Source organism: Protopterus annectens, chromosome 12.part0, assembly GCF_019279795.1.
Source record: "Protopterus annectens isolate FY-2018-M chromosome 12.part0, PAN1.0, whole genome shotgun sequence".
Taxonomy (NCBI): domain Eukaryota; kingdom Metazoa; phylum Chordata; order Ceratodontiformes; family Protopteridae; genus Protopterus; species Protopterus annectens.
In genome coordinates this window covers 530,028,031-530,041,426 of record NC_056746.1, presented here as the reverse complement: position 1 = coordinate 530,041,426, position 13,396 = coordinate 530,028,031, and the positions used below count along the sequence as shown (strand labels likewise).

Here is a 13,396-nt window from a genome sequence, read left to right as displayed (position 1 = left end):
TGGTTTGTAAGATGACATTGCTGATCAAGAAGAGGAGGAGGAGTGTGAGGGCAACACCAAGGATCAAATGGTGGAAACTAAAAAAGGGAAATTGTGAGGTGGGAGTTCAGGGAAGAGTTAAGACAGGCACTGGGTGGCAGTGCAGAGTTACCAAATAGCTGGGTAACTACAGCAGAGCTAGTAAGGGAGACTGCTAGAAAGGTGCTTGGGATGACATCTGGACAGAGGAAGGACAAGGAGACAAGGTGGTGGAATGAGGAAGTACAGGAGAGTATACAGTGAAAGAGGTTGGCAAAGAAGAAGTGGGATTGTCAGAGATGAAGAAAGTAGACAGGAATATAAGGAGATGAGGTGCATGGCAAAGAGAGAGGTGGTAAAGGCTAAGAATAAGGCATATGAAGAGTTGTATGAAAGGTTGGACACTAAGGAGGGAGAAAAGGACCTGTACCGATTGGCTAGACAGAGGGACCAAGCTAGGAAAGATGTGCAGCAGGTAAAGGTGACAAAGGATAATGAGGGAAACATACTTACAAGCGAGGAGAGTGTGTTGCGCAGATGGAGAGAGTACTTTGAGGGGCTGATGAATGAAGAGAATGAGAGGGAGAGAAGGTTGGATGATGTGGGTATAGTGAATCATGAAGTGCAATGGATTAGCAAGGAGGAAGTAAGGATAGCTATAGAGGATGAAGAATGGAAAGGCTGTTGGTCCAGATGACATACCTGTGGAAGCATGGAGGTGTTTAAGTGAAATGGCAGTGGAGTTTTTAACCAGATTGTTTAATGAAATTTTGGAAAGTGAGAGGATGCCTGAGGAATGAATGGTACCGATTTTTAAGAATAAGGGTGATGTGCAGAGCTGTAGTAACTATAGAGGGATTAAATTGATCAGTCACACCATGAAGTTTTGGGAAAGAGTAGTGGAAGCAAGGTTAAGAAGGGACGTGATGATTAGTGATCAGCAGTATGGTTTCATGCTGGGAAAGAGCACTACAGATGCGATGTTTGCTCTGAGAGTGTTGATGGAGAAGTACAGAGAAGGTCAGAAGGAGTTGCATTGTGTTTTTGTAGACTTAGAGAAAGCATATCACAGGGTGCCTAGAGAGGAGTTGTGGTATTGTATGAGGAAGTCGGGAGTGTCAGAGAAGTATGTAAGAGTGGTACAGAATATGTACGAGGGTAGTGTTACAGCGGTGAGGTCTGTGGTGGGAGTGACGGATGTGTTTAAGGTGGAGGTGGGATTACATCAAGGATCAGCTCTGAGCCCTTTCTTATTTGCAATGGTGATGAACAGGTTGACAGATGACATCAGACAGGAGTCCCCGTGGACTATGATGCTTGCAGATTACATTGTGATCTGTAGTGAGAGTAGGGAACAGGTGAAGGAGACCCTGGAGAGATGGAGATATGCCCTAGAGAGAAGAGGAATGAAGGTCAGCAGGAATAAGACAGAATATATGTGTGTGAATGAGAGGGAGGATAGAGGAATGGCGAGGATGCAGGGAGTAGAGGTGGCGAAGGTGGATGAGTTTAAATACTTGGGATCAATAGTTCAGAGTAATGGTGAGTGTGGAAGAGAGGTGAAGAAGAGAGTACAGCCAGAGAGTACAGCCAGGATGGAGTGGGTGGAGAACAATGTCAGGAGTGATTTGTGACAAACGAGTACCAGCAAGACTGGAAGGGAAGGTCTACAAGAGGGTAGTGAGACCAGCTATGTTATATGGTTTGGAGACAGTGGCACTGACAAAAAGGCAGGAGTTAGAGCTGGACGTGGCAGAGTTAAAGATGTCAAGATTTGCACTGGGTGTGACGAGGGTGGACAGGATTAAGAATAAGTATTATTAGAGGGTCAGCCCAGGTTGGAAGGTTTGGAGACAAAGCCAGAAAGGCAAGAATACATTGGTTTGGACATGTGCTGAGGAGGGATGCTGAGTATATTGGGAAAAGGATGCTAAGGATGAAGCTACCAGGTAACCGGAAAAGAGGAAGGCCTAAGATAAGGTTTATAGATGTGGTGAGCGAGTACTTGCAGGTGGTTGGTGTGACAGAACAAGATGGAGAGGACAGGAAGAAATGGAAACAGATGATATGCTGTGGCGACCCCTAACGGGAACAGCCGAAAGATGATGATGATATATAGATACTGAATACATACATATACATATATATATATATATATATATATATATATATATATATATATATATATGTAGATAGATATGAATGATATGTTCACCATTCAGTTACTGTACTTGTGAATTTGATCTGGTTATTGATTCTTGTTATACTCATTTGGCACCCAGGTACTGATTTACAGATTGCATTACAAGTGTAATGTTACTATTATTTATTTATCCCTGTGTTGCTGGGCACAAAGCCCCCCCAGTCATTATGCCCATTTACTTGCCATCACCTGGGCAAGAAGTCAGTTGCAGTGCCGCCTTCAACTAGGCATACTAGAGAGATTTTGCTTTTTCTGGGCCTAACCCCTTCTCCAGCAACTGATGCACATACTCGCAGATGTGGTTCTACTAAGCCTTCTCCTGTGAGCATCTGCATTCCTGCATATACTCCATGAAGACTACCAAGGAGCGTGCGCACACACTCACACACTCACTTCCTGTAGGTCACCTTCCATATGTTTCTCTCCAGCAGGTACTGGCACTACAGTGGGAAGCTGTGCCTACTAAGCCAGTAATGAATGTTTTTCCCATGTCAGATCCTCCAATGACCAAGTTGGTAGCTGATCCTGGGCCATCTAGATTACAGTTCAGGCTACTGCCCTTAACTACACACAGCTGTCCTAATTACATTTGTACTTTCTGAATAATACCCAAGTAATGGATGAAAAGCTTCCTTTGAATCAGCATATCTATTTAAATTTGTTAGCCCAATTAACAGAGAAATTAACAGTGTCTGTAAGTAAGGTGTTTTTCTATACAGACAGTTTTATCAATGCAACATTCAACAATCCAACTAACAGTGGCTGTAGACAAAATATGTTCCATTCATCCATGCATCATTCAGTCAAAATTTACAAATTAAAAAAAAAATCTTAGCAGTTTTTGGATGCAATGTGAGGCAAGCCTCTTGATTAGAATATCTGTCAAGCCTGGGAGAAAGTTTGTGAAATTTGACATGGTCTGTGATGTAAATCGACATCAACAAGCTGTAGGGATACCTTAAAAAAAATATGCTATAACCAGAACTAACATTGACATTGTAACCAGGCAAACCTGAAGTTAGTTCTAGTGACCTCTAATGACCAAAAGGAAAAACTATGCATTAAATATATTTCTATGCATTTTTTTGGATCATCACAATTAACATGTTCTTGAAACACAAACATTTCCATACAATACCATAAAATCATAATGAGATCCCTGTAGCTGCTCAGGCGATGCATACAAGCAGGTGCCCACTCCTGAAGTATGTGAAGAACCTACAAATTACATAAAAATGTGTTTTAAATGCACTGTACACTAGTCTTCCAAAGTAGCTACATGACAAACAAATGATAAACGGACTTGTCCTTATTGGACTATGATGTTATGGTACACAACCTAACATTCAGAGAAGTGAATTCTCTTTACATGCTTCAACCAAACACTTCTCAGACTGTATATGGAAGCCCTGACTTTGAGGGGAAGTAAGCCCTGGGTAAATGGATTGATGGGGTGGGGGGGGGGGGTTATGAGGAACTCACCCTGAAAACAGTGTCAAAGAGAGGCTATACAGCATAATGTACACACAAAAAGTTCCTATTTTAATGAGGATATAAGGAAATCCTTCATGGAGCAGTTTGCTGACACAAAAACAGTATCTCATAGTGGGGTATGGATGCCCTACAGATACTAGATCAATCCATCTCCTGTTGCTGACTATATAAATGAATCTAAATACAGAGGCCAGTATGGAATAAAATAACTATAACAGAAGTTTAATAGTAGTTCTTCAAAAAGAACAACATATAGCAGGGCATAAAGCACAGCAAAATCATGAAGACAGTCAAACAGAGGCTGTCAAGGAAATGTTAAAACTCAGAAGGCACTTCCTACCTTTACAGCACAACTTATTAGCAGGGAACATCCAAAATAAACAGAAAGAAATGTGTAAAAACTCACCATATCAACTGATCGAGAGGCCCCTTTACAGTAGTTAATAGCTAGAAATACCTGAATGTCTATGAGGTGAAGTCTCAGTCGCTCACTGCTAGATCCTCATTGCTCATCTGTACAGGGAGTAACACTGCATTCTGCTCCACTTATTTATATACTACATTATAGGCTGGTTGCCTGGGTTGAGCAAGAAGGGTGGGTTATCCACTCCCTTTCCATAATCTGAAGTGTGTGTAGCATCACCCTAAACTCAAGCCCATTTACACACAACCCCTTTCCTGGGGATTCTACGTGCTCTGCAGTGGAAAAACTACCATGCATCCTGACCCATCAATTGGGTACCAGTTGTACAAATATACAGTGAGTATGGCGACAGAAATCTCAATCTGACTGGTAGAGAGAGGGCACTCTAAAGCCCAGTGGCACCTAACCATCCACTAAATCACAATAACAGTGAAGATGATGGCAGCCATAAAACCCAAAAGATACGGAATGATTTGAGCTTTGATTCACTTCTATCTCCTCATCCAGGAACTCAACCCTGTGATCTCCTGAGTAGTACTAACTAGAACAGTAGTGGCCAACTGGGTCTCCTCAAAGAATGACGTAACTGAAGTGTCAGAGACCCAGCACAGGATGAACCTCTCCCTCCATCTATTTTGAAATTATAAAGAGGCAGAAATAGAAATCCCCCTTTCAAGTGCAGGAAAAACCCCATGAACTCTAAGGAGAAGTATATGAAACATCAGTGGAATCTAGGAAGCAATTTCCTCTTTCAAGGAACAATTTCACAGGGAGAGATTAAGACCTCCAAAAGACTGCAATATGATATGCTACCACACCCAGAATCCATGTAAACATGATGATGATCTTTACAATTGAGGCAAACTAGAAATGGCCTTTCACAATCAGTAATGCAAAGGTAATCAAGAATGCTGTGAAGCTCCCAGTATAATCTATTTACTGCAAAGTTTTGCTTTATACTTTGACAGCCTGTCTGCAATAAGACCTCCTTCTCTTGTGGTACTGGACTGGCATAGAGGAGGAAGAGAAGTTAGCCAAGGACAAGTAATAAATTACAGACCATCTATGGTGATCAATTGCCCGCTTCCTTTTTCTGCAGGTTTCTGGTGATATCCTGAGATGAGACCTCCTTCAAAAGGGGGCCATCCAGAACAGTACACCTCAGTTTCTTCTTAAAGGAATACTTGACCCACACTATCTTATACAGGTAAATTCCAAATGTTGGAATTACTAAAGTCAAAATTACAGCAGGCAATATTAATGTCCAATAAGAAAACAAAGTCCTCTTCAAAAATATTTTCAGCCTGTAATCAAGAAGCTCTGGCAGTTATTCAACAGCTTGGTTTGCTAGAAAGGACTGGAGCATGACAGATGAGAGACAGAAATCAAAACTCTATAGCCACATGCACAAATGGAAGCTCCTCATCTGTTAATAAGGTAGCCAGGTGTGGTGGTCTCTAAGCTTTATGCAACACCATTAATATCACACAGTAGCCCAGGGTCTGAATGGAGAGATGAATCAGCAGGAAAAGGAGAGTGGTGTTGCTAGAACTGAATTCATCCTCAAGTCTTGGTGAGTACCTTAATGTGGTGGACCCTGTTTTACAAAATCTCACCAAGACAACACTGACATATCATGGGGAAAGTTAGGTTAAAAATGAAAAAAAAAAAAAAAAAAAGACTGCTAGGTGCACAGGTCCCAGGATAAAAAAAGTGCCCAATCATGTCGTACACACTGGTGCCAACACAGAGAAAAAAAGACCGTACACAGTCCTCAGGACATGGAAACATTCCCACAGCAGGGTTAGTCCAGGTACAGGGAGAAGACCCCCCCACCCCCACCCCATTGTAGAAGTAGCAGTCCACAAAAATTGACATGCCAAAAAAGAGCCATAAAGATGACAAAGTGGACTACTGATGATAGGGAAGAAATTACGTATTTTTACTACTATGCAAGAAGTGCAGAATTTCTAGATAGAAGATGCTTAGAAAGAGTAACAGAAATGATAGGAAATAAAAGTACTTGCACATGAAAAAAAAAGCATTAAAGGCTTCAAAACAAATTTGTATTCATTAACACAACAGACTTATCAAAAACATTACCTAGACTGAAGGAACTTGGGATGCCTGATAAAATTTATTTATTTATTTTACATTTGTTGACCGGGCTAGTCTAACTGGATTTATGTCCATTTTCAGTAGAGGCCTGGGGAGATAAGCTCCGAGGAAGCACAAAGAAAATAAAATCACATATACAAAGATTAAATTCATGTTAAACATTCTTAGAAAGAAAGACCAGGAGAAATCTCAGAGTTCCAGGGAGATAAGTTCCAAGGAAGCACAAATATAATAACGTATACAAGATTAATTTCATGTTAAACATTGCTAGAAAAAAAGATAAGGAATAATCTCATTAGTCAATTGTTCTTAATGTAGTGCTAGGTAAAAAATCACAACATAATACAGATATAGTTGCATTATAACATGTAAAAGATAGCAGCTACATAGAAAAGTTATTAGAAGGCGGGTTGGTATAAAGAAGGATAACAAAAGTATGAGCTGCAATATTCAGAATGTGTATTAAAAACAGGTTTGATTAAATAAGTTATGATGAGATAATAAGAAAAGATCCAGAAAGGAATAAATTAGTTGTTACTAAGAAAAGGAACTGGAATATAGAAAAGATGAGAGTAGGTAGATCCAAGGAGGAAAAGTAATAGATCAGTCAGGTTTGGTACAAGGGCATAACCACTGTGTTCTAAGAAAAAGTTTGTTTGTTTTTGAAGAGTGGTAATGAGGGATCAGAGGAAAGTTCAGAAGGAAGAAGGTTTCAGGATTTTCCAACAGTATTACAGAAGAGAGAGTCTCCAGCCCTGTTCGATTTACAAATATTTACCAGAAGTCTTTGTGATGAACGTAAGGTCTTAAGATTGTTGTATGGGAAAATGAGGGTGGATAGTATAGGGGTATCCATAGGATGGTAGAGGGTTTTGTGGGCAATAGTAAGTTGGTGGAATTTAAGCTGATTTTGTAATTCAAGCTATCCTAGTTGCTTTAGGTTGATACAGTGGTGGGTTCTGAAAGGGTTTCCTGTGGCAAATCTGACTATGCTATTGTAGGCACTTTCCATTTTATTAAGGTTGGTTTTACAGAGGTTAGTGTATATGGGTAAGGCATAAAGGAGAGTAGAAATTAGGTGAGTGTGAGCAATAGTGATTCTTGCTGCAGGAGAGTGAAAGGGTTTGATTCTGTAGAGAGAGCCCAGTTTTCTGTTAACAGATTTTAAGGTATTATTAATGTGGGTGTCAAAGTTAAGGTTGTTATCTATGATGATAACAAAAGAAGCAAAGGATGTGTGAAAATATGATGAAAATCCAGAGATTTTTGAAAGGTATAAAAAAGAAACATGGATATGGGAAAGAAAAGAGATTTGGTATGGGGTAATATTTATGCATAGGAAAAAGCCAAACTAATCAATACAAAAAGCAGCTCCAAAGATATTTGAAGAGAAATAAAGGCAAAGGGACCCGTTCATGGAATATTTCACAAAACAAAAAATAAGAAAACAAATGGGGAATGAAGAAAACAGAATTAGTACAACAGAAGTTAAATAGATGGAAATTGAAGTTATGGATTAACTGCAAAGTGAAGAATTTAGTGAGGACAATCCACCACAGGGAATGTAGCCACATAAAGGAATTACATGTCCCCAGATTAAGGTGCAACAAGTGGAGCAGGAGGCATCTGAAAAAGATTTGCACCATGAAGATGCTCTGGAGTTTTCTGTCGGACACCGGTGTGAAAGTCCAGTTGAAACTGTACAGCAAGAGAAAGAGCAGGCAAGAGTAGCACAGTCAACACTAGTAATGTGGCACAGTGGTAGGCAAAAGGGTCCCCATATGAAGAAGCAGTTTATGAAGCAAGGTGCATATGAAGTGGACAAGTCACAGATTTTCTGGAACATTCTGTAGATTACACCTGCTGAGACGCACAAAGACAAACAGTAAAGAAAACACTCTAAATCCATTAGAAAATGATTTAAGGGAAGACCTGCTTGATTTAACAGAGATGGACAAACATAGTAAGATAGACGAAAAATAGATTACAGAAAGTAAACAAGACTCAAAAGGTTAGAAGACTAATAAAACAGATGAACACAGTAATTGGGACTATTAAAAGAAATTCATGCAATGTAACAGAAATAAACTGAATCTATTATTGCACAGCTACACTAACAGCCAGGTGTTACCACAAAAGTAGAGTAACACAGGAAAGGAAGGGAGCAAGTAAGCATCAAACAGAGAAAACTTTAAAGCAATTAAGACAAGTATCACTGTTAGAAGAATATAGAAAAGGGAACACATCATCAAAGATAAAGACACATGTAATAAAAGCAACATATAGTATCAAAACGGATCAAGAGTTATCATATACCATAGGTAATAATAAAATGATATCAGCATAGACAGAAAAACTTAGAAGGTATGCAGATAAATATAAAGGTAAGGTACAAAATAAGCAATTCATTGATGATTCAAAATGATTTTATATAGAATTGTGGAAACAAAGGAATAGAAACACCACCAAAAGAGAAGAAATAAGCATATTTGGAGAAGTATTTATTGAAGACCCTGTTGAACAAAAAGATGCTGAATGGACAGAAGAATTAAAAGAAATGGTAAGGAGCTGTAATAGAGAAGATGTGAAATGAGATAAAGTAATAGTCAAAGAAACTGAGACAAAATTAAGTAAAGCTCCTAAATGGAAAACCCCAGGCCCACACTCTGTACCAAACTTCTGGCTAAAATTATTAACATTGTTACACAAAGATGTAACCCAGAGTAAGAATTACTTGTATGCATATCCTGATCATACAAAAAACTGGTACTAGGAAAAACGATAATCCTCCTTAAGAGTGAATCTGCAAGCCATCCTAAAAAACTACAGACTAAACTTGCCTTACGACAATATACAAACTATATATTGGAATTGATTTACAGCATACGTGTCCAACCTGCAGCCCTCAGAGCTCTTCCATCCGCCCCGCTACCCTCAAGTCCAAATTCAACTTTTTTTCCGTTTTTTTTTTTTTTCCGTGCCTGCGACCTTTAACCAGTGTCCTCATGTGCCAAAAGCACCCTTTCATTTGTTTGTTCGCGCCGATATAGGAATATGTGTATTCACGCTAAAGAAGAGCTGAAGAAGAATAAGAACGATTTGTGAATCGCGCTGAAGAGGGATTTCTAGTTTAAAACGTGTACAGTACAGTATCTCCTAACTGTATTAGCAGGTAAGCTAGTATAGATAGAGACTGTGCTGGAAAAAGGAAAAGGAACAGGATTCTATTCAGTACTTTTCTGATTCAAGATTAAACAAGTTTTTGGTGGTCCAAAAATTCAAGATGGTATCAATACAGAATTGTTTGCTCCCAATTCTTCTGCAAACCCTTACAGATCATATTTGTCATGCACAACAAGGAATACATGCTCCATAATTAAGGAAAAATTAGGTAATTTGCTTCATGCAAGGATTTTCCCTAACCAGCATAGATTTATTGCAACTGTCCTGTAATACTTGTACAACATTTAGCATGTTATGCAGCACTGCTGGTTGAGTCATAACATTGCATGTACTGATATTACATGGTGGAATAAAACTTTTCGGTCATCCAAGAAAACAGCCTTTGTATCAATGGTATTTATGCAGTAAAAATATCAGTGTCTTCCATGGGATAAACTGGAGACCTAAATTTATTGTTACAGAGAGGGTGACACTGAAAAAAAACTATACATAAAAGCCAAGAAGGATGATGCTGATCAATGTTAAATTGTTAATTATTTCAGAGAGAAAAACAAAAAAAAAAAAAAAAAAAAAAAAGAGTAATGATTTTTTTTTTCACATATAAAAACTTTACTGATGTAAATAGGTAGTAAATGACTATGCGATGCATAGAAAAAAGGGCAGTATTGCAGTGTTAGTGTACATTATCCAAAACATTTTCATGTAAGAATATAATATGCAGAGAGAAGTATGACAATGATAAGTAAGCATGGGTGTGGGGAAATGTAATTAAAAGTGAGAGGCAGGAAGAAAGGCGTATGTTTTTGATAGCTGGTTAATAGAATATGTGGAATTCATGGATGAGTTGGGCTGCAGAGTTAAGAAGGTATGGACAGGAAGTGGAAAATTAGAAATTTATAAAAGAAGAAAGTACTGTAGCTAAGTAAAGTGTGGCTTTTGGTGGTCATCATCATTACACCAGCAGTAAACTTGGGATCAGGAAGTTTGCGTTTACTTTTTGAAAGGCTGAAATAGCTAGATTCGTTTTTGTTAAGCTAAGGATAAGTACTTAAACAGATATGTTAAAATAACTAAATCAAGGCTAATGCTTTTTGTTAACAAATGCTGAAGTGAGCTGCATTCAGTGGTCAGCTGCAGCACTATATATTTTATTCACTGACATCTGTTTACCCGAAAAGTTTGTCAGAGTCAAAAATGACCCTTTTACAATGGAGGCCAGGAGAAAAGAGTTTTGGCATCTGAAAGTGCCGGTATAACAATTATTACTAAAATCCTGTGGCACAAACTGGCTATATTTTATATAGTCAGGGAGGAGGAAGTAACTTACAATGGACAAACTGCTGGACACATTTTTTCTGCAGTAGTAGATTTTATATTTCTTTGGTACTGAGATTTCTGGGCATGTATAACAAGACCTGCCAAATTCAATATCTATATGACATTTCCTAAGAAACGTTAAGGTTGGCTGTTTGATGTGGGATGCATCATACAGCCTGAAGGTGCATGCAAAGGAAAATTAAAGTCTGTTGTATTTATTAATGTAGAAACATTGGCTCTAATAAAGCAGAAAATACATGTGCTAGCTTATTTTAATTATTCTCATTTCAGATTTTCCCAAACCTTTGTTAGCCCCAGACAAATAAAGTAAAGAAATTTGCACAGCAGTTTGTAAGGGGATAGGAATAATCAAGAAGTACTTAAGTGCTTCATTCATCAATGTATTGTTTACGGTCTGGGCTAGGGGTACCCCCTGTACAGAGATGATGTTCAGAGTAGGTCATTAGAGTATCAGCTACAGACTGGGATAGGAAATGTCCTACATGTCACATCTCAAGGATGCCTGTCTACATATACTTAGAGAGAGAGACGGGCCATTCCTAACATTCAAGATAAGGGGCTTACATTACCAATTTACACCCTTGTCCTTCAGTGTCTGTACCTCTTTGTTGCAATTACTGCTTTTTTAAGGACAAAGGGTGTTCACATGTATCCTGACTTGGACATTTGTCTCATCCATGCCCTTCCCTACAGCAGAGAGAGGGCTCTAAAAACCACTATGGTCTGCTTCCAAGATACAGAACTGTCCATGAACCTCCAAAGGTATCTATCGCAGCTGCAAGGCAAATCACTATCCTGGAAGCTTCTCTTAGAAAAGATGCTGTTAGTAACAATATTTCAACAGCACTGACAACTGCTACAGTATTTCTCATTGGAAAATCCTTAGAGTCCAGGCCGGGGTTCAAGGCCTCCTGCATACTGATTGTACATGTGAAACCAAAGTGTCATCTCACACACAGGTGGTGGCAGTGTGCACATTCCCTACATACCAGTATTCCTCTTCTGCCCTGTATCAGAAATTAACTAGTTTGGTAGACTGGGCAAATATGTTTGAATTTGGGGTACCCATTAAGGTGGAGCCTGATTCTTTGGCACTTACAACAGATTCCTCTGACTTTGTTTGGTTAGCCCATGTGAGAGAGCAAGGAACTTTGTCAGGACTCTTTTGTATAAAATCCTGCTGTTATTTTTTTAATTATAATAACCTGTTAGATAGGGGCAGATTCTTGTTTCAGCATGAGGTGTTCGAGAGCTAAACTGCAAAAGTTATGGAAGGATTGGATGGTATTGTAAATATAATTATCTAATGCAGGACTGTAAAAGAGCATTGGAAATTTCACAGGGTTGGTGTGAGATAGTTTGCAGAGAAGCTAAATTATAAAATCCTGTGTTTTGTGATGAATTTGGCAAACTGTAAAAGAGCAATCACACGCACACACACACACAAACACACACACTGGTGTAAGACAAGTAATTCAGAATCTGAGGAACAGCAAGTACTGCTACTGGAAATCCTTAAGTGAGAGTGAGACACGAGTAGTAGAATGTAGTAGATTCTCCATGAAAGTTGTAATTTAAAAATAACAAACATAACCCTGTCTCAGAAGGAACATGGGGTTCCTGAGGAGTCCTAAATATTTTAGATTTGGAAGACGGGTATATGCTTGACATGTTTGGAGAGTCAGAGTTAATAGTTGTGATAAAGACTGAGGAGTTTCATTTATTTTTTTACATCCAGACATTGTAATGATGTTTTGATAGTGGAAAAACTACATGAGCTACTTGGCATAGAACTGACTACATACAATTAATCATGTGTGCCCACATAACTAAAGAGGAACGTGCTATACAAGTTTAACGTTAAATGCTGATAGCTACAGGAGGGCTGCATGTGGTGTGGTGTAACGTAGAGTCTACTCTGATTAAAGGATCTCATGAAGTCATACCAGTACCCTTCACAATGTTATGTAATAGCCAAGCAGCCAACCCCTGCTGGCTTAGTGGACTTCAGCTTTAGACAGGACTTTGCCTTCATTTTCTGTAGAGCAGTGTTGACCAAGCCTAAAGTAAATGCTTGTTAATATCGTTCATTAGCCCTGCTGTAGGGGATGGATACTACTGCAGCTTTGCACAGCACTGTGTTTCTTTATGATTACTGGCACACATCTTCTTTTCACTGTGCTTTACCACAGCCGGCAACCTGTAAGAGGGAGCAAATGACAGACACCATACTTTCAGCTTTTTGCTAATGTCTCAGGGGTTGTAGTGGCAGTAGAATTTGCAAAGTTACACATATATCTGTGCTTATTTTTTCCCTTTTTTCTGTAGGTTTCATAAATGGAATCTGTCTGATGATTACAGATATTAATAATTTTTGTTATGATATTTCAGAAACGCAATGGTATTAAACAAATATCACTTGTTTATTATCAGATGGTGCTTCTATTAGTTTTTTGTGTAAGAAGGGAAGAGTGAATAATACATTATTGAATGCCAAAAATCCCAATGCTATGTCTTTTTGTCTTCATAGCTGGCTAATTATGCTAACAAAACTTAAATTATTTTTATAAATATTTACAGCTTTTATTAAATAAAAATATAATAAAATTTTATATATA

General features: G+C 38.6%; 1 protein-coding gene across 7 annotated transcripts in view; it reads right to left on the bottom strand.

Annotated features, from left to right (window-relative positions):
• The window catches only part of LOC122816697 (eukaryotic translation initiation factor 2-alpha kinase 1-like), a 1,078,686-nt gene that overhangs the window by 129,597 nt on the left and 935,693 nt on the right, over positions 1-13,396 (bottom strand). For all 7 annotated transcript variants that reach the window (XM_044089674.1, XM_044089672.1, XM_044089671.1 and 4 more), the window contains one exon: positions 3,360-3,439. In XM_044089674.1, the coding sequence (XP_043945609.1) occupies positions 3,360-3,439 (80 nt within the window). The remainder of the gene's footprint in view (positions 1-3,359; positions 3,440-13,396) is intronic.